Source organism: Lissotriton helveticus, chromosome 5_1, assembly GCF_964261635.1.
Source record: "Lissotriton helveticus chromosome 5_1, aLisHel1.1, whole genome shotgun sequence".
Classification (NCBI taxonomy): domain Eukaryota; kingdom Metazoa; phylum Chordata; class Amphibia; order Caudata; family Salamandridae; genus Lissotriton; species Lissotriton helveticus.
In genome coordinates this window covers 1,067,629,222-1,067,651,744 of record NC_136065.1, presented here as the reverse complement: position 1 = coordinate 1,067,651,744, position 22,523 = coordinate 1,067,629,222, and the positions used below count along the sequence as shown (strand labels likewise).

At 41.6% G+C, this 22,523-nt stretch overlaps 1 protein-coding gene across 3 annotated transcripts in view; it reads right to left on the bottom strand.

Moving 5' to 3' along the window:
- Positions 1 to 964: 964 nt before the first annotated feature.
- POLL (DNA polymerase lambda) overlaps positions 965 to 22,523 on the bottom strand; it is a 163,545-nt gene continuing 141,986 nt past the window's right edge. For all 3 annotated transcript variants that reach the window (XM_078643618.1, XM_078643619.1, XM_078643620.1), the window contains exons 8-9: positions 6,913 to 7,081; positions 965 to 3,307 (exon numbers count right to left, since the gene is read on the bottom strand). In XM_078643618.1, the coding sequence (XP_078499744.1) occupies positions 2,946 to 3,307; positions 6,913 to 7,081 (531 nt within the window). In that variant the 3' untranslated portion in view covers positions 965 to 2,945. The remainder of the gene's footprint in view (positions 3,308 to 6,912; positions 7,082 to 22,523) is intronic.

The following is a 22,523-nucleotide window of genomic DNA, read 5'->3' as shown; positions in this document are numbered from 1 at the left end:
GCTCCGAGTAGGTCCCCTGGAAGCCCATCAGGGCCAGCTGCTTTCAGGGGTACCAAGGATTTAATAACGTTCATAACCTCTCGTGCAGTAAAGAGGTCTAAGGCTCTATCCGATGTGAGCGGGGGAAGGGAAAATGGCTCATTAAGAGGCCCTTCTACTGCTGAGTATAGGGCACTAAAGTGGTAAACCACGTCTGGGCTGGAATCGTACAGGTCCTCAGTGTGTCATCAGGACGGTTCCTATTTATATATATTTTACCATGATTTCTTTATTTGCAGCAAGGCTTCTGATTCAAAAAAGAAATACCAACGCGTTTCGTTAGTTACCACTAACTTGGTCAACCGTGACCAAGTTAGTGGTAACTAACGAAACGCGTCGGTATTTCTTTTTTGAATCAGAAGCCTTGCTGCAAATAAAGAAAATGTGGCAATATCAGGCAGGCATTGTGAGTGCGTACCATTTCTCCTTGGAGAGAGAAGGCTGTGGAAATATTGTTCGACTTGGCTCTGTCGATGAGTCACGCACCGGGAGCAGAGCGCCAGAGGTCCGTGAACTGGAGCCAATTTTGTGGATATATATATATACACACACACACATACACACAAATATATTATTTATAGTTCATATTTTGGCAAGAAAAACACGCACTTTTGCAGTGTTTATTTAGAGAATAATGATATTTTGCCTTTTTTTTTAAAACACTAAAAATGTAGACATGTCAGTGATCTTGGGCATAAGAAGATAACAACTGTTTGTATGAGAGTATTTGGAATCAAGATAAGAACCCAATTTTACTTCCACTGCTAATAACACCCATTTGTTCACAAAAACCTATAACTACTAACATTGTAGAAAGAGATTGGAGGAGTTCACTTTAGTTGTACTTTAACTCTCCATGACCGTGAACCTTACTTACCAAAAAGATGGTCTTGTAGTAAGGCAAAGACACCACTGTCAGGCAATCTTTATTTTTAAATAATTCTCCATTTTTTATTAAGAATTTTGCACATTATCTCTTTACAAACACTATAGCTGTATTCCGAACTATTTTCACAAGTTACATTCAAGTTAAAGTTAAGGTTAAAATGCACACAGGGGTTTAAAATTAGAAGACAATTTTCACACAACAGTATGCTGGGATAGAGAAATCAGGTAAAAAGTGTGCTAACAATTTAAACATACACTTATGCTAATTTGTGGAGTACCAAAGAAGTCCTGGAGCTTCCTGAGGTATGAGCCAAGTTTCTAAAAATCCGCCCGTATGACAGCCAAAATGAAGAAATATTTAGCCATCCGGTGGGTGCAACTCTGCCGTCAAAATGTGCTGATTTCAGGAGGATTCTTTTTGTAGAGTGTTTGTTTGTGGTTTGCAGAATCACACCAAAACTGCTGAACCTAGATTGTCAAAACCGGACCTAACATGTAGCCAGCCATGCAACTAAAGCTTAATCAGAATTTTGCTAAGCAGTCTGTCAGAAAGGTTCATCACAGACCTCGCAGGTCTTGATATAAACCCAAAACCTTCTCATACATTTAAATTCTGGAGTGCATTAGTCTATCCTGACAATTTAACTCTAATCAATCAGATGTCAGAGGAGCGTCAGTTCTTTCAGCAACAGCACTTCTAGGAATCACAGGCCTGATTCACAAAGGGCCTCTGCATTCATGGCGGAGGCCCGCAGTCGTGGGGGAGTCTCCGCACTCGGGGATGAATCTCCGCAATGAGAATTCCCAAGTGCGGTGGCCTTTTGTGAATCAGGCCCACAGTGTATTAAGCATGCCCAATAGGTATTGGAAGACTACAGATGTGCAATAATCCACTAGAGTTAAAAACTGGGCAACCCATTAGATAACGTGCTCTTAAAATACAGGAGGACAGTTCCACATGACCACAGTTGGGCACTGTTAGATTGCATAACAGCCATAGAGAACGGATCCATTATAGTCCTTCAATTGACCACTCTATTGGTCTAAAAAACGGATCTTGAATATATTTACATACATGAAAATAACCAAGCAATGATAAGGCTAAGAAAGATCAGAGCAATAAAGATCACGTAAATCGTGAAGAAACACTATTTATACTACCAAGCTCAAAGTTAGCCAACGGTCACTGAGCATTGATGAAATCTGACACAAGCGTCCATCGCTCACGTCTTTCTGGTGGTCTATGGGCTCAGTAAACGGACTACAGCAATTTCTGTTGCCTTTTGCATGAATTTGGAAACCTGTAATTTCACTTTCAAAGGCATGTTTTGCCGCTAGAGCCAAATGCGATTATGTTTTTAAATACTATAAAAAACAGCAAACTACCATTGTTCTTCCACCTGCTAAAAAAGAAAGTATATGTCTCTACGGATTAGACCACTGGCTTCCCTTTGATTTTCTTTCAGCTAAAAACCTAGGGTGACATTCAAGTAGGGTGGACGCAAGGAGAGTGCGCTGAGAATAATTTACATATAGATGCTAAACTCTGTCTCATCAATGTCTACCATACTTCATATAATCCCTGCACATGTAATTTAGCTCTTTATGAGTTTCCTCAATCATTCCTTCTTTACTAGATCATTTCAGCAGCAAATGTTAGGAAGCAGTCAGCAGCCTATACTAGTGTTACATAAACATACAGTTAATACATCACTTCATCCTAATAAGTTTAAAGTTACAACTGCAGCTGTTGGAAGTAGTGCAACAGAATTGTTTTTTTTCTTACAATTCAAATGAAATCCTAAAATACTGCAGATCTTAAAAATACACATATGGCACAGAAATGGGAGTATGTTTAAAACTGCTCATGAGTAGAGTACCATTGATCATAGTCCAATAACCAAACCTTGGTCTGCTTAATCCGTTGAAGATTTATCTGGGCATGCAAGGGGAGTATTTAGGTAAAAATCAAAAGTACAGTGTGGTATGCAACGTAGGTGAGAAGACACATGGGGGCATCACCAGTCTCTTTCATGGGGTTCCCTATATGGCAAACCAAGCAGCTCAAACACATCCTTTTCAGCAGCAGTTTGGAGAGGAAATCCTGTGCTGACCTTCACGCTCCCATTGCGGACAACATCCTTGTTTAGAGAGTGCTCCGATAAACTCATGCCTTTGGTTTTGGCAAGTGCCCGCATGGAGCGGTTAAAGTGAGCAGAACCTGTGAAGTACATCAGAGAACACGCAAACTCGCTGTATGGAATAACAATGATATCAAGCCTCCTGTGTTTCCTTCCAGGACCAGGAAGACAGCAGACTCCCATATACTTCTTCTGACTTCCACTGTCCTCCTGACTCACCAAATCATCAGTCAAGAACCCTGCATCATAAAAAATAAGGAAGGCTACTTAAAACACAGTGGTACGTAAGCCTTAATAAAGAAAAAACATTTGATTAATGATTCATATATGTAAAACACTGAAAACATGGACAGAATAGAAACAGATAGGAACTATCATCTACCCATGCTGAACCTAACAGAGCTTCTCTTGTAGCATATGTTCTAATGTTCTGCATAAAATAAACATATAGTACCGAGAACTGTCGACCAAATAAAAACACTTGAGTCCTCATTCTCAGTGAGCCAAATTTACTGAGTCCTAATTCTGGGTTGTCTGTATTTACAGTGTAGTACTTTTTCCCAAGAAAAATACATTACTGTTCCCCTTGCTTTGCCACTGGCGTGAAATCTGACCGATTCGGAATTTTCATGCTTGTAGCGATGTGTAAGTTGTGGAATTGGAGTTATCGCACAAGATTTCCCCACAAATTCCGTTTCTGACCAGCTTTCTTCGTGCAAATTGCACAATTTGTTACCTGGCGAAATGTGCATGAAAAAAAAAATGAAAATCGCAGTGGAGGAGAATGATTACACAACTCGGCTAAAGGGATCAGGTACAAACACTGTTCACACCTAATACTCGGCAAGTCAGAATGACAGACCTTAAAACACAAGTGACGATTGGGGTACAATTTTCTGGATTTACAAGTTTGTGCTACAATTGAAAACGAAAGCATTTTGCCTGGTGCCAATCGCGTACGTACAACCAGAATATTTAGCAAGCACTCCATAGCAAACATCATTGTCGACAATAGAAGGGCTCAATCACTTTGCCAGACATTTCAGCATCAGCAAAAATGCTATTGGCCACAATTTAGTACACATCACACTATTGGGAAGGAGAAGTTCCTTGCATAGTGACGGACGTGTACCCCTGCCCTGAGTGCCACAGCTGCAACAATTTCTGGATTCCTGGTGCTGATTTGTGTTGTCATGGGCTAACACAGAGCATGAGTGTGCAGCATGACATAGATCTGTCTCACAGATTGCAATCATATTGGACTGCGAGGGACACCTAAAGCACTACCCTCATAGTGGTGAAATGCTGCTGTGTTTGCCAGGAGTTAAGCAACATGAGCGTGGTGGAGGCAGCTTATTGTGTTGCGATCAGTAGAAGTGAACAGGCCATTTTACCTGTGTGATTGGAGTGAGGCCTACAGACTCACCCATGTAAAGTTCTGCTGCTGTTTCCTTCACTCTCCTGTGGCCTACATCAAGTTAGTATGTAGTGCTGTGCAGTGCGTGTTTTGTATGTATGTGCAGGGTGTATGTGTGCCTGTGGATGGTGCAATATATGGAAGACCCTGGACTACATTTTGGGAAAGCCAAGGCTGATTGGAGTAGCATGAGGAGGTAGAGGAATCTCCCAGACATAGTGGCTTGCTTCAGTCCTGTGAGCTGGGTGGGACACACAGTGGAGGAAGGAGAGGCAGACTCTCCTGCACATTTCAAAGGGTGCTCTTTGATTATAAGAGAGGTCACTGGAAGAGGGCCTGAGCACATCTTAGGAAGGAGATGGGGCTGAAAAGGGAATCAAAGAGTATGGCAGAGGCCCTGTGGTAAGTTTCTGATACACATCACTCTGGCTGGCATCTGGGTGTGCACCCCTAGAACATTTAGCCTATGTTGTCTGGCTGCAGATTTGTAGTCGCTCCTGCTGTGACAGGCTGCTTTCTGGGTGAAAGCAGTGTTCACTTCAAAAGGAAGCAGAGACCTAACACAAATTTCAAAGACTCAGACCCTAAATCACATTTGGTGTCTGGAAATGGACTATAAAAAGGTGATCTCGAAATCCCGAAAAATGTCAACCAGCCAGATGGGCTGTGTGAGGATTCAAAGCTCTGCAAGACCTTTGCCTGTGACTGGGGCTGGAAGCAAAGGCCTGCCAGTATTCCAGCTACGTGAGGGGAGATCACCCACAGACATCTAAGACAACCAGTCGCTGGAGCAACAGTACCTGTCTGCTTGCCAAGACCGGTTTGCCCTGTGAGGAAGAGATTGTTGGAGGGGAAGACGTTCAATGGGGTATCCTGGAGAGTGGATCCCTGTAGTGAAGTGTGAGGAATCAGCTTCTGCACCGATTGGGTTGATGCCTCTGTGTAGGTTTCAGGCAGCAACCCCGTATGCCAGTGGGGGGCTACAGCGAAGTAAGCCTTGGCCATCATCACTACCGTGCCGTCACCTGCCTGCAGATTGTAAGTCAGTGACACCGTATGCCATAGGGGGCCACCATAAAGTTTTGCTGTAGCTACAGGGCTGTCACCAATGTGCAGTGTGTACACCCATATGTCAGAAGGGGGCAGCAGTAAAGTTTGCCATGCTGACGGGCCTTCGCCTGTTTGCGGTATGTAAGTTAGGGACCCCATATGACAGAGGAGGCAGCAGTGGCTTTTGCTGTGCCAATCTGGCCGTAGCCCATGTACGATGTATAAGTTGGTGACTTCAAATGCCATAGTGGGCTGCCATAAAGTGGAATCAGCTGTGATGCAGATCAGGCTATCACCAAAAGTGAGGAGCAGGTGGGGTGACCCCGAATGCCAGAAAGGGGGGAGTCACCAGAACAAGAAAAGGATCAGATCCTGGTTGATGCAGTTGTCATGGGGAGAGGCTACGGTAATGAGTCAATCTGGCCAGTATGCCGACTGACGATAGGAACCCGAAGCAACCGTACACCCCCCAACTGTGGGGAAGACCCAAGGAAACGTACTGTTGCATCAGTGGAAAATCGAGAACACTCAACCGTTGCCTATATGAACCGGCTGAGAGATGCTCTCAGAGACTCGAGTCGGACAATCCCTACTTGGTGGCTAAGACTGAGTGAAGGGCCGGCTTCAGGGGAACTTGTCTACCAGATGGTACTTCAGTGGGGAAAGAATTCTGACTTTTCTAACAGTCGGAGTGGGACTGAAGAGACTAGGACTGATAGTGGAGTCTAACATGAATGTTGCCTACAGTGCATAGGGAATAAACACTAGTGAGAAGTAGGTGGGACACAGGGGACTGCCTATTAAACACTAGAGCACTGACATCAGGGAGCTGTGCGTATTGTTTGTGTATGCTGAATTTTACTTTGTGGTCGTATATAAATACTCCTTTAGTCATAAAAGAAAGTATTTGACTGGGCGATCATTTATTGCTGCTATTGACCATGTTTTAAATTGTGAGCCTGTGTTCATACCCCGTTGTCTACTTTCAACCCCAAGAGGCATTGAACTGCTCCACCCGTGCTATCACTGTGAGTCAAGTGCTGAAGGGGTACTTGAGCCAGTTGCTCGGGACCCATTGTAATTCGGGCCCGGGACCTCAGATGTAAAAGGTGTCAATGAGCACTATGGGCCCAGTAGCTCCCGTTAGCCCCATAGCCTCCTAATAGGGGGTCTGACACACACTTATTAACATCTCCTGTGCATGACCACTTTACATTTAGTCTCAAAAAATAGGGCTCAATTTTCCTGTGGATTTCGCCCATTACACACATTGTACTAAATTCTTAACACTCGACATTTAGAATACATCTCTGCAATAAATGTCTTTCAGCATACACTATGTTGCAACATACAAACATTTTCTATAAAGTTGTTCACCTCGCATTTTCAGCCCATCAATGAGTTTGCCAAAGATGCCTTTGTGAGAGTTCCCATCCGGATGAGTAACCAAAACATCTACATCTCCACAGGTGAGCTTCCCCCGTCTGTAAGATCCACATGCAACACAGAGTAGACCAGGATTTATTGAATGGGCCACGTCTCTGACCTGTGAGAGGGACAAAGAAGATGAAGAAACACATGTGAAGGAGGTGAAATCCTGTAAATCATGTTCCTGAAAGGACTCATTTCTTGGCTTTAACTTATCTGCTCCTTTATGATGACTAGCCAGGGTGATTCACACCTGTATGTACATACTACATCACTAAATACTGGTCATCAAATTGAAAACATGCACTGTCAGGACAAACAGTCCCTGAATCTGACCAGAGTTGAAATTCTTTAGCCCAAGTATACATTTATTTATTTTATAAAGTGCTATTTATTCCACATTTGGTCTTGCTTAGATGTATGCCCAAGTAAAATGTGACATCAACCGTGCAGAATTGTGATTTGCAATAAGAGTACTCTATGCACCAATTTAGAACATACTCAAATTTGCTGAAAAATTCTTACGAATCCTCCCAAAAAGTGGCAGAAAGTAACTTGTATGCTAACATCAAATTAAGAGTGGAACTTACAACAAGCACCCGGCCGGCTCTGGCCTCAAAATTTTGTCTGCATACAACATAGCACAAATACAACAAAATGGAGAGGAAAAACTGATTTTCCAAATGTGATCGAGAGCACAAATGGCATATTTAAGGAAGGCTGAATTTGGCATATGCTGGCATCGTCGGAACACTACAGATCAACTCACCTGCAAGTACTTCCACCAAGGTATATGGCGATGCTGATGTCACCCCTTTAGTCCTGCTGTTCCATTCAAAATGCTTATGCAGAGAACATCAACACTCATGTCGTACATCGCATCTATGTCATAAGTAAAAATGTCTGGTTGGCCGTTTGGATGGAATTGGTCAGCGTATGGGAACTCACCATGACACTGGGCAGTATCTCTGCGAGTCTAACTCAAAGTCAAGACCTGGCTGTTATGAAAACTTTCCAAAATCTAGAAATTCTAATGAGGTATTTAAAGAGATAAAATTCAGCATAGCGTTCTTTAACATAAAAGCCTCCCCTCAAACACCTTCTCAAAACACCAGACACCCGGTACACGCCACGTGCTTCAGGCCTACCCGGTTATCCTTCATGGGTAATGCTGTATTAGTGGACTGCAGACTAGGGAGGGTTTATTCTACTTGATGGTTCTACTCTCACTCCTGGTCAGTTATATAACAGCATATGGAAACACAGGCTGAAAAATCAGGTTCATTTTATATATTTTATGTGGAGATTTAGTAACATATTCATGCGACCAAAAGAGAGGAAGAAGAGGAGGGAATGTAGTCTCAAAAGTCACATTGCCCAAATATCTACCATGTATATAACCATCTTTACAAAATGTCGACATTCACATAAAAACCCCTTAAGGGTCGGCCAACGTAGCACTTTCTCAGACTCTGAGAGTCACTTTCAGCCTGTGTGATTAAGCCACCAGGGGCAGTATCACACATAGTGCACCAAAGACGCAACAGGGGTCTGACCTCTTTTCTGCACCCCCGATGCACTATGGTATTATAGAAGAGGCTGCAGACGCTTGTATGGCCCCTTCTGTAATACTGATAAAGCTGTTGCACATATCGCACCAGCACTATCTTTAGGAGGGGGTTCCCTCATTGGCATGCTGGATGTAGCCCCATGCAAATGAGGGAATCACTTTGCCCTTGCACCTGTGCCATATTATGGATGCAGCCACAGAGGCAAACAAGTCCTTAGAACGCGCACCAGAAAAAGGTGGCGACCTGTCAGTGCACTCCCTGAGGGCAGCCTCCTAGAGGGTGAAATGCGGTCTCATGGAGCCCCTCCTTGCCGCCAAACATCCCCTACAATCTCTCACTGCACCCGCTGCAATAGAATCTCTATCTCCTCTTTTAAGAGGGGGCATGCCGCCGCCTACACCGAGAAACATGGAGTGACTTTGAAGCTGCCACTCTGAATTTCACAGGATGCACTATCCCCAGTGCAGCGCGAGATTGCAGATGCCCTGGACAGCACATTCATTGATATAGTGCGTACTGTCCCTGCTTTGAGGCTGATGCACCTGCTTAAAAGTTTACTGTTGCACAAACAAGGACTGTGGGCCCTACAGGTAATGTGAGCCCAGGACAGAAGAGGTTTCCTGTGGCAGGAGCCTTCCAGAATATTATTTATCCAGCTTCAGTCTCTGACAGCTAATCCCAGCATACCTGATAGGATGTGGGTGCCAAACGAGTGCTGCCACCAAAAGAAGCAAATATGAACTGCTCGCCCAGAAACAAAACAAATGCTGCAGAATTAATGTAATGACCAAGTTCCATGCAATGGAAACAGAACCTCTATAGATCAAATCTCAAATTCTGAGCACTGCCTGGTGAAATTATTTCAAGCCTTCTCAACAGAGCATCAGAAAATTAAAAAAAGAGGGAGCATGGCGGCTACTCTAAGGCACCGGTTCAGAAAAAACAAGCACTGGCAAAGCCAATATCTCTGGCTTTGGCAGACTGCCTTTTGACTTTGTCAATGTATCTTTTGTGATGTCATTGAGTTTGCAAAACTTTATTGTTGGATATAATTATATAATTTAAAGAAAATCAAAAGGTTTTGGTTAATGCCAGACCTAATAAAAGAAGAAAATGGAGTAGAAACACAGTTAGAGCACAGGAAATTTACAGGAATCCATTCTGCAAATGCGAAACAGATGATTGGAACTTGGATGAGTGGACGCATTGGTGAAAGCTGAGTCTCATGGGCTCCTATTTTTTTATGTCTATTTTTTAATAACTCAAGAACTGTCTCTTAGGGGTTGTAGAGGACAGAGGACACAGTACTAATACTTTAATAAAAAAGGTTCAACGGCTTCTATATATGCAAAGTATACACTTTCTATTGTTACACAGTGATACCAGAATGATTGTAATATTCAGAACATTGATTCCCTCCTTCCCACGTCTCTTTGGAGCCCAATGCTGCTTTCTTCTTTTAACTGAAAGATGCAAATTGATTGCCCATATATTGCATGCATAGTGGTTTCAGTGACACTGTGCTCAACGTTCCTACCACAAAGTCACACTGAGCTCGGACATTTGGGTCTGGGTCGCACGAATACATAAAACATACAAGAAAGGAGATGTGTAAGTGAAAGAGAAAGGAGTATAAAAAGTGAGACTGAAGGTTCTATACATGGGTTCGGTTCTCTAAACTGATGTGAGCTCATTAGATCACAAAGGCTAAGCCTTTGTCCCTGAGTCAACCCGGGGACACTAGCAATTGTGCCACTGGAAACCATGTTTGTGATGATATGCCTGAAACACGCGTTGTATTGTTTCCTTCACCCTATGTTATAACAGCAGAGGGACATTACCATTATTTTTACATTATTTACAGAATTTTGTTTTATTTAAGACCTGTCCTCGGACATCATATTGGCCAATGAGCAAAATTATCAGATCCTGCTTGTCCAATAGATTGAAATAGGCAAGAACCTGATTTTTCAGGTTCTTGGACCTCGCTATGTGTCGGATGGACAGTTAGGGGTGCTGCTAATAAGATTTCCTCTTTGGTTCAGTGGTAGTTCTAGGGAGGATATTCAAACCTCACTCAATAAGCAATATTTCTTTTAACTCTTAATATTTTTAAAACAATTGAAAGATTTACACAAACCAACAAAACAAAACAATTCCATTTCTAGAAGGGCAGGCCTCACAAAGCATTTACTGAATCTCTACGCCTGCAGGGTATTTTTTCCCATCTCTGTCTGTATGACAAGATTTTGCAGAGCTTTATTCCAGACAGAGGGGATGACGGAGGGGGCTGTACGCTCTTTACTCTGTCTTTATCCACCGATGATATGGGTGAAGGAGTATGGAGTGAACAAGTGAGAAACACCTGGCACCCCAATGACACTTGGCAGCTACCAAGCTCCCATTGTACTAGGGGAATAGAAAGTTTAAAGCATACCTGGAACATCAAAAGTCCAAGATGCTGTCATTCTCACCTTCAGATGTCATTTTGACACAAGACCCAAAGTTCATGTCAGTTCATTATACTGTAACCAGTGTTGCTCAATGAGCATTATATTTACATCCATGTACTACGGACTACATTCTGACGGTGGTGCTTCTGGGTTAAGAAGGGATGTATCTGCAGGCCCATTAACTAGCATCTAAGGTGTGGAGAGCTCACTGCAGAGGGATTTTGCATCCTGGCCCCTAAAGGGGTATTGGCAGCTCAACAACAGGGTCTTCATTTCCCAGGCCAGGTTGGGGAGCTTCAAAGGGCTGTATTAAGGTTCGCCATTCAGGGATTTTGCCTTATTGCTCAGGCAGAAGAGCCCAATGAATTAGCCGCTCCCTGGCCTTGAGTAGGTAACGCGCAGTTAAGGAAAACTGCACTCATTTGTTTTTTCCTTTTTACAACTGTCCGGGCCACAATAGATCCTTAGCCCCTAGACGAAACCACAAGCCCTCTAGGCTCTCTTCCATCAGATTACTGAGAATTTAACCATTAATGAGTAGCGGCAGATTTCCCTTACCATACATTAAAAGGGAGATTAGCATATGTTGTCTTGTTACGCTTTGCAGGATTAATGGCCTGTAGATCCTGTGACTGAAATCCACTTTTTGTAACCCTCTAACATCCTCCCTGGTGACGGAATCTGTTCTCCCAGCACCTTAAACTATGATCCAAATACATTTTCTAGTAAGGCTGGGATCTGCAGATCCACACATGCTCAGACGTGAGTCCCAGGCTCTCCACACCACTGGAGTCAAGCTATCCAGGCTGAATGAAGGCTGATAGCCAGAAACCGGTCCTTGGATGCTTGATTCCGGTCTGGGAAAGACATGGCTTGGTAGTTTGGACTGGACTGTTCCCATGAGGCACAGGGTCAGAGCTGATTTGCATATAGCCAGTGTCTAACCCAGGGTGGTGTGGAGTGCAAAAAAACGATGGATTTAGGCCCAGATCCTTGTACTGGGGTGAATGTATGACATTGTTCAACATTCTGTCCATCAACTGTGTTTTTTGCAATTTTCACCCCGAGTGGGCTGGGTATGCTCAGACGTGAGTCCCAGGCTCTCCACACCACTGGAGTCAAGCTATCCAGGCTGAATGAAGGCTGATAGCCAGAAACCAGTCCTTGGATGCTTGATTCCGGTCTGGGAAAGACATGGCTTGGTAGTTCGGACTGGACTGTTCCCATGAGGCACAGGGTCAGAGCTGATTTGCATATAGCCAGTGTGTAACCCAGGGTTGTGTGGAGTGCAAAACACGATGGATTTAGGCCCAGATCCTTGTACTGGGGTGAATGTATGACATTGTTCAACATTCTGTCCATCAACTGTGTTTTTTGCAATTTTCACCCCGAGTGGGCTGGGTATATTCAGACGTGAGTCCCAGGCTCTCCACACCACTGGAGTCAAGCTATCCAGGCTGAATGAAGGCTGATAGCCAGAAACCGGTCCTTGGATGCTTGATTCCGGTCTGGGAAAGACATGGCTTGGTAGTTCGGACTGGACTGTTCCCATGAGGCACAGGGTCAGAGCTGATTTGCATATAACCAGTGTCTAACCCAGGGAGGTGTGGAGTGCAAAAAAAAGATGGATTTAGGCCCGGATCCTTGTACTGGGGTGAATGTATGACATTGTTCAACATTCTGTCCATCAACTGTGTTTTTTGCAATTTTCACCCCGAGTGAGCTGGGTATGCTCAGACGTGAGTCCCAGGCTCTCCACACCACTGGAGTCAAGCTATCCAGGCTGAATGAAGGCTGGTAGCCAGAAACCGGTCCTTGGATGCTTGATTCCGGTCTGGGAAAGACATGGCTTGGTAGTTCGGACTGGACTGTTCCCATGAGGCACAGGGTCAGAGCTGATTTGCATATAGCCAGTGTCTAACCCAGGGTGGTGTGCAGTGCAAAAAAACGATGGATTTAGGCCCAGATCCTTGTACTGGGGTGAATGTATGACATTGTTCAACATTCTGTCCATCAACTGTGTTTTTTGCAATTTTCACCCCGAGTGGGCTGGGTATGCTCAGACGTGAGTCCCAGGCTCTCCACACCACTGGAGTCAAGCTATCCAGGCTGAATGAAGGCTGATAGCCAGAAACCGGTCCTTGGATGCTTGATTCCGGTCTGGGAAAGACATGGCTTGGTAGTTCGGACTGGACTGTTCCCATGAGGCACAGGGTCAGAGCTGATTTGCATATAGCCAGTGTCTAACCCAGGGTGGTGTGGAGTGCAAAAAAAAGATGGATTTAGGACAGATCCTTGTACTGGGGTGAATGTATGACATTGTTCAACATTCTGTCCATCAACTGTGTTTTTTGCAATTTTCACCCCAAGTGGGCTGGGTATGCTCAGAAGTGAGTCCCAGGCTCTCCACACCACTGGAGTCAAGCTATCCAGGCTGAATGAAGGCTGATAGCCAGAAACCGGTCCTTGGATGCTTGATTCCGGTCTGGGAAAGACATGGCTTGGTAGTTCGGACTGGACTGTTCCCATGAGGCACAGGGTCAGAGCTGATTTGCATATAGCCAGTGTCTAACCCAGGGTGGTGTGGAGTGCAAAAAAAAGATGGATTTAGGACAGATCCTTGTACTGGGGTGAATGTATGACATTGTTCAACATTCTGTCCATCAACTGTGTTTTTTGCAATTTTCACCCCGAGTGGGCTGGGTATGCTCAGAAGTGAGTCCCAGGCTTTCCACACCACTGGAGTCAAGCTATCCAGGCTGAATGAAGGCTGATAGCCAGAAACCGGTCCTTGGATGCTTGATTCTGGTCTGGGAAAGACATGGCTTGGTAGTTCGGACTGGACTGTTCCCATGAGGCACAGGGTCAGAGCTGATTTGCATATAGCCAGTGTCTAACCCAGGGTGGTGTGGAGTGCAAAAAAACGATGGATTTAGGCCCAGATCCTTGTACTGGGGTGAATGTATGACATTGTTCAACATTCTGTCCATCAACTGTGTTTTTTGCAAGATCCACACATACTGCAAGAAAAAAAACAATTTTTGAAGGCAATATCAGTCCCTCTACAATCTCCATAACGTCCCTGAGACTTCACAAATACCTGTGCATTCCACGCATTACAAGATGGCAGCCCCAACAAAACGTCCCAGTCTTGACCGCTAGCAAATAATAAAAACATCCATGACAAAGACTTTTCGAAGACCATCACCACTTTTTTGAAAACTAAGTATGTCAAAAGATATTTACCAGATTTACGCCAATCCACAGAAATGGCTACCATGAGTTAGTTTCTATCTTCATGCCTATTTAGGTGCAATGTTGATCAGTAGCTTTAATTGTAGTAGCAGACATGAGACCTTTTATTGGGGATGTAATATGGAAAATGCTAATTTGACCTCAACTTAATAACTCTCTACCGTGACCGATCTGCATGACATTTGAAATGAATAACCTTTTTAGACGAGATAGGCAAATGTCAAACTTAGATTGAAAAGTTTTTAGTACATCATAAAAGCCATTTGCTATGGAAAGTGCAAATGAACTATAACTAAAGAGCTATTAAGACAGACTTCAATATATAAATACATCTATGTAAACAAGATGAAAGATTACAAGAAAACAATAGCCAGCCATACAAAGAGACTGCACAGCTGGCATAGCTGAATTTTCAAAAAGCATCATTGCTTACGATTTCTTTGGAATTTAGAACACTGTTTCTATACATAACTAAAGACAGAATTGATTCTACATTCATCTACTGTACACAAGTAGTTTTGGGAGAAATATTCAAAGATGGTAGCAAAATAATTAATAAATATGATAAACCCAATAAAAACTGAAGTAAAACTGATTCTGTTAGCCATTGAGCTTTTGCTACAGTCAGTGGCTTGGAGGGGCCCCCTTCCAGCTCACTCAGGAGCGCTCAGGCCAGCATACTTTGCTGAGGGGTACCCTGCACTGCGGGGCATTTGTTATGCCCCTGGCTATAGGGAAAAAATTGAGATAATATTCTAACATTAGAGAGAGTGTACCTCCCTCGTTTAAAAAATGTGAGGTCCTCTTAGATATGGAATACCCTTTGTTAACATCTAGATAACATGGCGCAGTGCTCTGGGGCTTTGATTGTGTTGATGCACTAGTTGTCGCAGAGAACAAGTTCTTCAGGGAGCTTGTATCGCTCCCGAGGGGTACTCCTACCAAACCACTCGAGTGATCTGGGTCGTCGTTCCATTAAGAACCTAGCTACCCTACGCCCTCTTTTATATTGGGCCCGGTTATGGCGCACCCCGGAGCTCTCAAGGTATGCCGATGGTCTAAGAGAGGTTATGAACCTTCAAGGAGCCCATACAATTAGCTGGATAACTAATATAAATAAGCTCTTACTGGTAACAGGTCTTCCAACTGGTTGGGAGCCTGGGGTATCACTATCTAAGGCTGAAACTAAGCGAGCCTATTGGGCATGGGTTGACGATCACGAACAGAGGGACCCTAACCTAGGTAGGCTGACTTAGGCATTCTGAGAGCACAAGTTAAAGCCTCGCCTGGAGCCCTATTTAGATTTTATTAAGAAACCTAGAGATAGATCCCTTTTTATCCAGTTTAGGATGGGCACACTCCCCCTTCGCGATCGCACTTGCAAGTGGAAGCCACCGCATCAAACTTCTCCTGATTGCCCAAACTGTGAAGGTGTCATTGAAAACATTGCTCACGTCTTCTTTGTATGCCCAGCCTACATAAAACCCAGACAGAAATGGCTCAAACCTGTGTTCCTGATGCTTGGAACCAGGGACCACTCCGTTGCACTTAGAATACTTAAGGCTGATGCTAGCACAACCTTAGTGTGTGGGGTGGCCAAATTTCTTAGTTGGGCTTGGCTGATTAGGCAGAAGGTTATTTGATGTTCTAAGTTCTAGATCAATTTCAATTTCAATTTCTTTTAATAAACTTAAATATCCACAAAGCTGTTGAAGTTTAATATATTTGTAATTATTTATTGTAATATAAAAGTTTTTTTATAAGTAATCTTTTTTAAATGTATTGTTAATGAATTGTGTTTTTATATTCTAAATGTGCTTTTATGATATTACATATATCGAAATAAAGCTTTGATGAGATAACAAAGCCTTTTTATTGGTAGCAATGTTAATGTTAGACATGATCTTCAACTTACTTACAGCTTCAAGGGTAAACAATGGAATATCAAATAAAAGCTTGGTGATACCTGAAGACTGTGCAACCTGACTATGAAAGATTGCAAGTTCTCCTCTGCTGCTCACAATTCTTTTTCTACGAGACATGATATTAAATTACTTACATTTAACTAGAAGTATTTAGACTGGCTTTTATCAGATCATGATTCTGTTATTTTAACAACAGAAAGTAGAGTTAAAAACATGCACATTTTTCACTTCCTAAGGGTCCTTTGTGAGGGAATTTTCATTACAGAGTCATAAGAAAATAGGAAAAACATACCAACCTTAGATTCTCTAAATAGAAAATTGCATGATTTTGACAATAGCTTTAAAGCATATCGGAATCGGCTGGAGACAGCAAATAAATTATATCCTGAACTAAACAAGATTCACTTTAACAAAGCAGAATTTTCCATACCACATACTAAATATAAATGTTGGACAGGAGGGGATGGAAAATGTAAATCTTTAGCGCACACAGTAAAGCAACTAGAAAATAGTATTCTATAAAAAAGAGAGAAATTCTTTACAATCAGGCGGGAAGTCCATAAATCAATTTTTCCAGATGTTTTTCTCAAAAGTATACTCTTAGAAAAGAGAGTTTTGGTACAGTAAATATAGGCATTTTAAAACATTTTGACCATTCCTAAGCTAAGGTAATTCAAGTTATTAATAATATTCGATAAGGAAATATCTCTTTCAGAAGGTTTAGCGTTTTTTTCAGTAACACAAATACTGATTAGGGTTTTAATTATCCTACGGTTAATAACAGTGTTTCAAAAGGTAAGAAAAAAATCCCAATTCATCTTTCTGTCTGAATCAGGAAAACATCACTGTAGAAGTCATATTGCTATATCTTTAATTTACCTTGATGTGAAAATGTGTTAAAAATCAGAGCTTCTCCTCCTAGTAGGGTGACTAACTCTGGTGCAGTTTTGGAAACAGAAAGAACCACCCGTGATAGGTGTATGGTGGGTGCAGACATGGCACGTGTATGCAATGTAGAAACTGTCAGTTATATTGGTTGATAAAATCAACACATTCGAAAAAAAATCTAAGCCCTTCAAGACTTTCGTCAGGGCAGGCTAGGGCAGTGGAGAGGCTCTCAACATGTTCTGGCATTATAGCAGAAAGGTGAGGTACATAGAATGTCAATTTCTCCAACGAAGTTGAATCCGAGATAGATATTGAATGATTATTATTTTACCAGCCCGGTTCCTATCAGTATTAGATTTGTTAATTTTTCATAGAAAGGGAAGGAGTTGTCCTATTTAATGAAGCAGGTTATAGCCTATACACACTGTCATTCAATGGAGGATTCATTAGAAGAGGGAGGGGGAGTGGAAATAAGTCCCTATACATGGATAAAACTGCAGGCCCAACGCTCTTCTCAAATGTCAACATTAATAATGTTTACAGATTAGCATTGTATTCTTTGCCCTACTGTTGGGCAAAAACAAAAAGGCAGTGTTTTTTAATCCTTCCATATCAATTAATGCCCAGTGCTGTGTGGTGCACATTGTTAGAATTTGTTGTTTCTTTAATTTCTTTTTCATTGTATTACTTTCTTCTTTATTAAGAGACATGCTAAACCGTACCAATACACATTTGTTTGGTAGAAAAACATCAATAAAAACATGGTAAAAAATAATAAGAGCTTCCACTTTTATCAGTGATAAAAGAGCCCTGACAGGGTTTCTCAAAAGCAGGTGTGGAGCAGATAACCATTGTGGAGAGGACTGCACTTTTTATAAACAGATTAGATCATCATTTGAAAGAAAATTTAGATGGCAAAAAGATTTTTGAAATTGGGGATATCTACATAACTTTTTGTGGAGGATGATTTGAGGTGCTTCATACTGTACAAAAGTACTGGCATTATTTGATGGTTCCTAAGCTCAAGCTCAGACAAATGACTTCCAATCAAAAGAACACATTCAAGAAAAAGGTGCCAATATCACCATAACTTGTTAATCTTGTTCTGGAGCCTTTCAGAATTGCTACCAGGACTAGTACCACATAAAACGAGCTACTGTAGGTACAATAAATTATTGTAGATTTCTACAGATTTAAACATTATTATTCATGGCTGGCATTATTAAAAAATGTCAAACCAGACTTCAATCAGGTCTATTACAATATGCAGACAGGCTTGGATCCACATTTTGCTTTCTTGATAATTGAAGCCTTACAAACATTTTGAGAGAATTATGAAATCGGATTCTTAAGACCTGCTGGTTTGTTAGGACTGAAAAATATGTACAAAAACTATTTAAAATGTAATTACTTTAAATATCAATAAGTTGATGAATGGACATTTCAAGGCGACACAAACTAGGCCTAAGCTTATGGCCCAAACTTAACACAGGTAAGATAAACCTTACATAACATTCTTTATGTTTAAAGTTATTTTAAGTATGTGCCTTGCAGCAAATCTGTTTTACAAATCATGGAAGTATATTTTCTGGAATTTGTGTGTGTGTACACATGGGGAAGCAGTCTTATCATGCAAGAAGGGGAATATTCTAACATGTAAAAGATATTTTGAACTCCTTGATTTTAATATTGATCAAAGGTCTCTTACATTATTAAGTGTTAAATGGTGTTAAATGGTGGTTAGATTGTCCTATTTTCAGTGTTTATTTTTGGTGGATTTCATTGGTGTTTTTCTCAGGGGTTTTCATACTTTTTAAAATCAGTGCTTATCAGTGTTTATTCGGCTGCCTAATCACCAAAACCAACAGAAAATGTGTTTTCCCTGTACTAAACTTGTTTTTTGCAGCAGTTTTTATAAAGCACATACTTAGTTTAACTCCTTTGGTGCTGGTGACGGCCCCCGGCCGTCTCACGTGACGGTGGGTGTGTGTGGAGGACGGCCGGGGGCCGTCCGAACCCCACCCACTGATTAGAATACCCGCACCGCGGCGGAATTCGCGCCGCGGTCAACAGGTTAAAAGAGAAGTAATGCCTGTTATGTAGTGTCTTCTCATTGGTAGTGCATTCAATGGACTTATGTTTTAAGCAAAAAGTGTCTGTGTAGTGCACTCTCATCTCATCACCCTCTCTCACATCTCTTTGCCTTTCACTCTGACAGGACGCTCTCTGGCTTACAGGTCTATTAATGGATTTTTAAGGTCAGAGTGCTATTTTCAGTGGTTTTATTAAATACATTCCTGGCTACAGTGTGTGGGGAGGGGGATTATCCATCATCTCCTTAGTGAATATTATAGGGGAAGTCTACCTTGCATCAGCATAGTACGCAGTGAAAGCTTTCAAATTTTGAACACCACCAAGTTAATTTGTAGGCACCTGAAGATTCATGATTTAAGCATGCTTGCCAGTGCTTTTCTGCACTATTTACCTGACTACATTAAGGAGGAGCTGCGGTTGTGTGAATATTTATAGCTTCCAAGTGTCCCCATGGCAAATGTCTCACTTTAAATCAAAAATGACATTTTAACAGACATCATATTGTATTATGGAACTTGACATTTTGCTGTTAACATCATACCTACAGGCTGAGTTCAGTTGGGTAACAGGCTAGGATTAGCAGAATGTATTACACATAATAACAGATCCCTGTACAGCTATGAATTTTGGTGATAAGTCGAAAGGCTTGTGTCATGTTTTCACTACTATTCCATGTGCATAGTGACAGCACTCCTTTCGCAGGTACCTAAACCTTGCCTTAAATGTTTAAAGCCTGGGGTGTTTGGCAGGTAACTTGTTAGAAAAGAAGGCTGATGTATCAATGGGTTTTGCCCTTTCAGTATCTGTGGGTAATGTTTTAGTACATAGTGACCAAGATTCTCATGAGCCAGCCATTTCATCAATCAGTGAAAGAATGAAACACTACCTAAAGATAACATATGATCTTAATATACTCAGATTATCTATAGTGTACAAAATTATTAGACCAGATCTAAATCATGCTTCTAAACCCCACACCTTTAATTAAGCACACACAACTGGAGGAAACAAAGGGAAGAAGAAACAATATTTTAGTGACATTCCTAAACACCAAAACAAGGAGAATAATTTTAGAACAGTCAGTTACATTGTGTGGGCCTCTTCAGAAAGAACTGAAAATGACTCATTCTCTCTCACTCTACTTTCTTTGAATAGCATTTTAGTTTGTGGTTGTGCCGGTGTTTATTTGTGTTAATATGTTTACACTGATGAGGGCTGTTTCACTTTCAATTTGGTTTTATCAGTTAATATAAGTGTAAAACTAAAACAATAAAGCCTAATTATGGCTGGCCATTTATGATTCCAAAGCTCTTTACTGGCTCATCATTCGAAAGGATGCTTCCTCAGATTTTCCCACTGTGGGTCCTCTTTGCAGTCAACATTTTCTCTTGTTTGATCAAAGCTAAAGGTTAAAAGTGGGCCACTTGCTTTATCCTCTAATTGGGATAATAGTGAAATCTGCTTTCAAGAGAAAAGTATACATTGGCAAAGACAGATTGAAAATATTACTTAGATTAGTTCAGTAAGAGGATTCTGTAATTTTCCTACCTCACAAAATATTAGTCTCCATTCAGTTATTAAAATGTATTAATTTGCATAAAAATGGTTATCAATAAAAGCCTCAGTAGTGAACAACAATATCAAAATTAACAGTATCAAACACAAAATAAATGATGGGAGGAATGCTTGACAATAGCCTACCCACTGGAGGTTACTCTGGATAGCATGCCAACCCATTCTTTTTCGTCCACTATACTACTGTAGACAGGGGCCGGCATTATGAAAATCAGCTCTGCCCCTGCTCCTCATGGGAAAAATCAATCCCAAACTGCAAAACGAGGCACCCGACAGAAGGGGAACACAAATAACGAATGGGCATACCCTTAGGCACTTAGGGCAATACATCAAACACGCAAATGGGTACATACCCTAACCATCGACTCCGATAATTCACTTATGTTTCAGTGTTTTTATCTTGTTCTCACTCTTAATTTGATTATTGTTTATCAATTCTTCAATGACAACTTTACTATTTGTGCGGTTCTCGTATATGCTGGAGGAAAGGCTGTAAGTTCTCAAGCTTGCAAATTTATTTATTTCTTTTGAAAATAAAGTGAACTGCCCACCAATCCTGAATGCCTCCTAATCCCTCTGTGGTCTTGAATTGTAATGCTCTTACCCAAATATGGCTTACTGGTGTTTTTTTACACAAGGTCAGTTCTACAATGGTTCTCAAACGCCTTTGTTTTGTGTAATAGAGGATGTAACAACATTTTCAATTTGTGACAGCCAATCAAAATGTGGCAGCCAATCCCACTTGTGTTTCAAGATCAAAATAGGACCAACAGTTCTGAACCCAACTCTCAATAGGTACATAAGATTAGCTCTTTAAAGGTCGGCCAATAATTTTTGTAGCATCCTACTCTAAGTAAAGTAGCGCCTATATGGAAGTTTCATTTAATTCCAAACAGTAGTTTGTAATGCAGCAGGGAGGAAAAATTCTTGTGAGGCTTAAAATAGGAAATGCTTATTTAAGACAATACCAAATAAATTAAGAAACTAAGCTTGATGCTTCTGCGTCGAGAGTTCACGCAGAAGCTTCAAAAGGTACCGAAGATATTATTAGTAAATCAAAAGGAATCTTTCCGCATTTGAAACTTAACCATAACTAAGAGTCTCTTTCATCATCACTTTAAAATATATTAAGAATAAAGCCCTGTAGTTACTGTCGAACACTTCCATGAGAGAAACACTTGTTTGTTGTTTTCGTAACTTTGGCCAGTTTCAGAAATCTGCACAAAACTTCCCAAAAACTCAAAACGTGTCTACCGAAAATTGATCATTGCAGGGTCTGGATGGGCACATCTCAGCGAGAATTGGGAATTTCAAAAAGGAATGTAAAATGCATAATTTCCCTGAGAGAATTGCTATATTTTACTACAAGGTCCAGAAACCCAACATCAGACCTACCAACATAAAACTTTTTCACACCAAACAACGCAAGGAAAGAGAGACTGTTTTAACTTATTTCACTTTAACCCCCAAATCTGCACTGGTCTTAATATGTATTGTGCAAAGGTCATGTGGACTTATTGGTTCTGGTATACATAATGCGGTGTGAAGTCACAAAAAGTGCTCATCACTTTTGCTTCACGTGACAAATTGACAATAATCTCTTCAAAGACAAAATATATCCACTTTATGTCAATCTTGGAATGTTGTTTGAAAATTGGTCAAAGGGGTCACAGGAGTTATTAAAATGTGACAATGCCAAGTTGGTTCTGTGGGCAGAGTTAATGGCAACAAGGTGTGGCCCAAACATTCGGGGGACACCCCACTCACCTGCACTTCGGCATAAGGACAGAGTGTGGCTG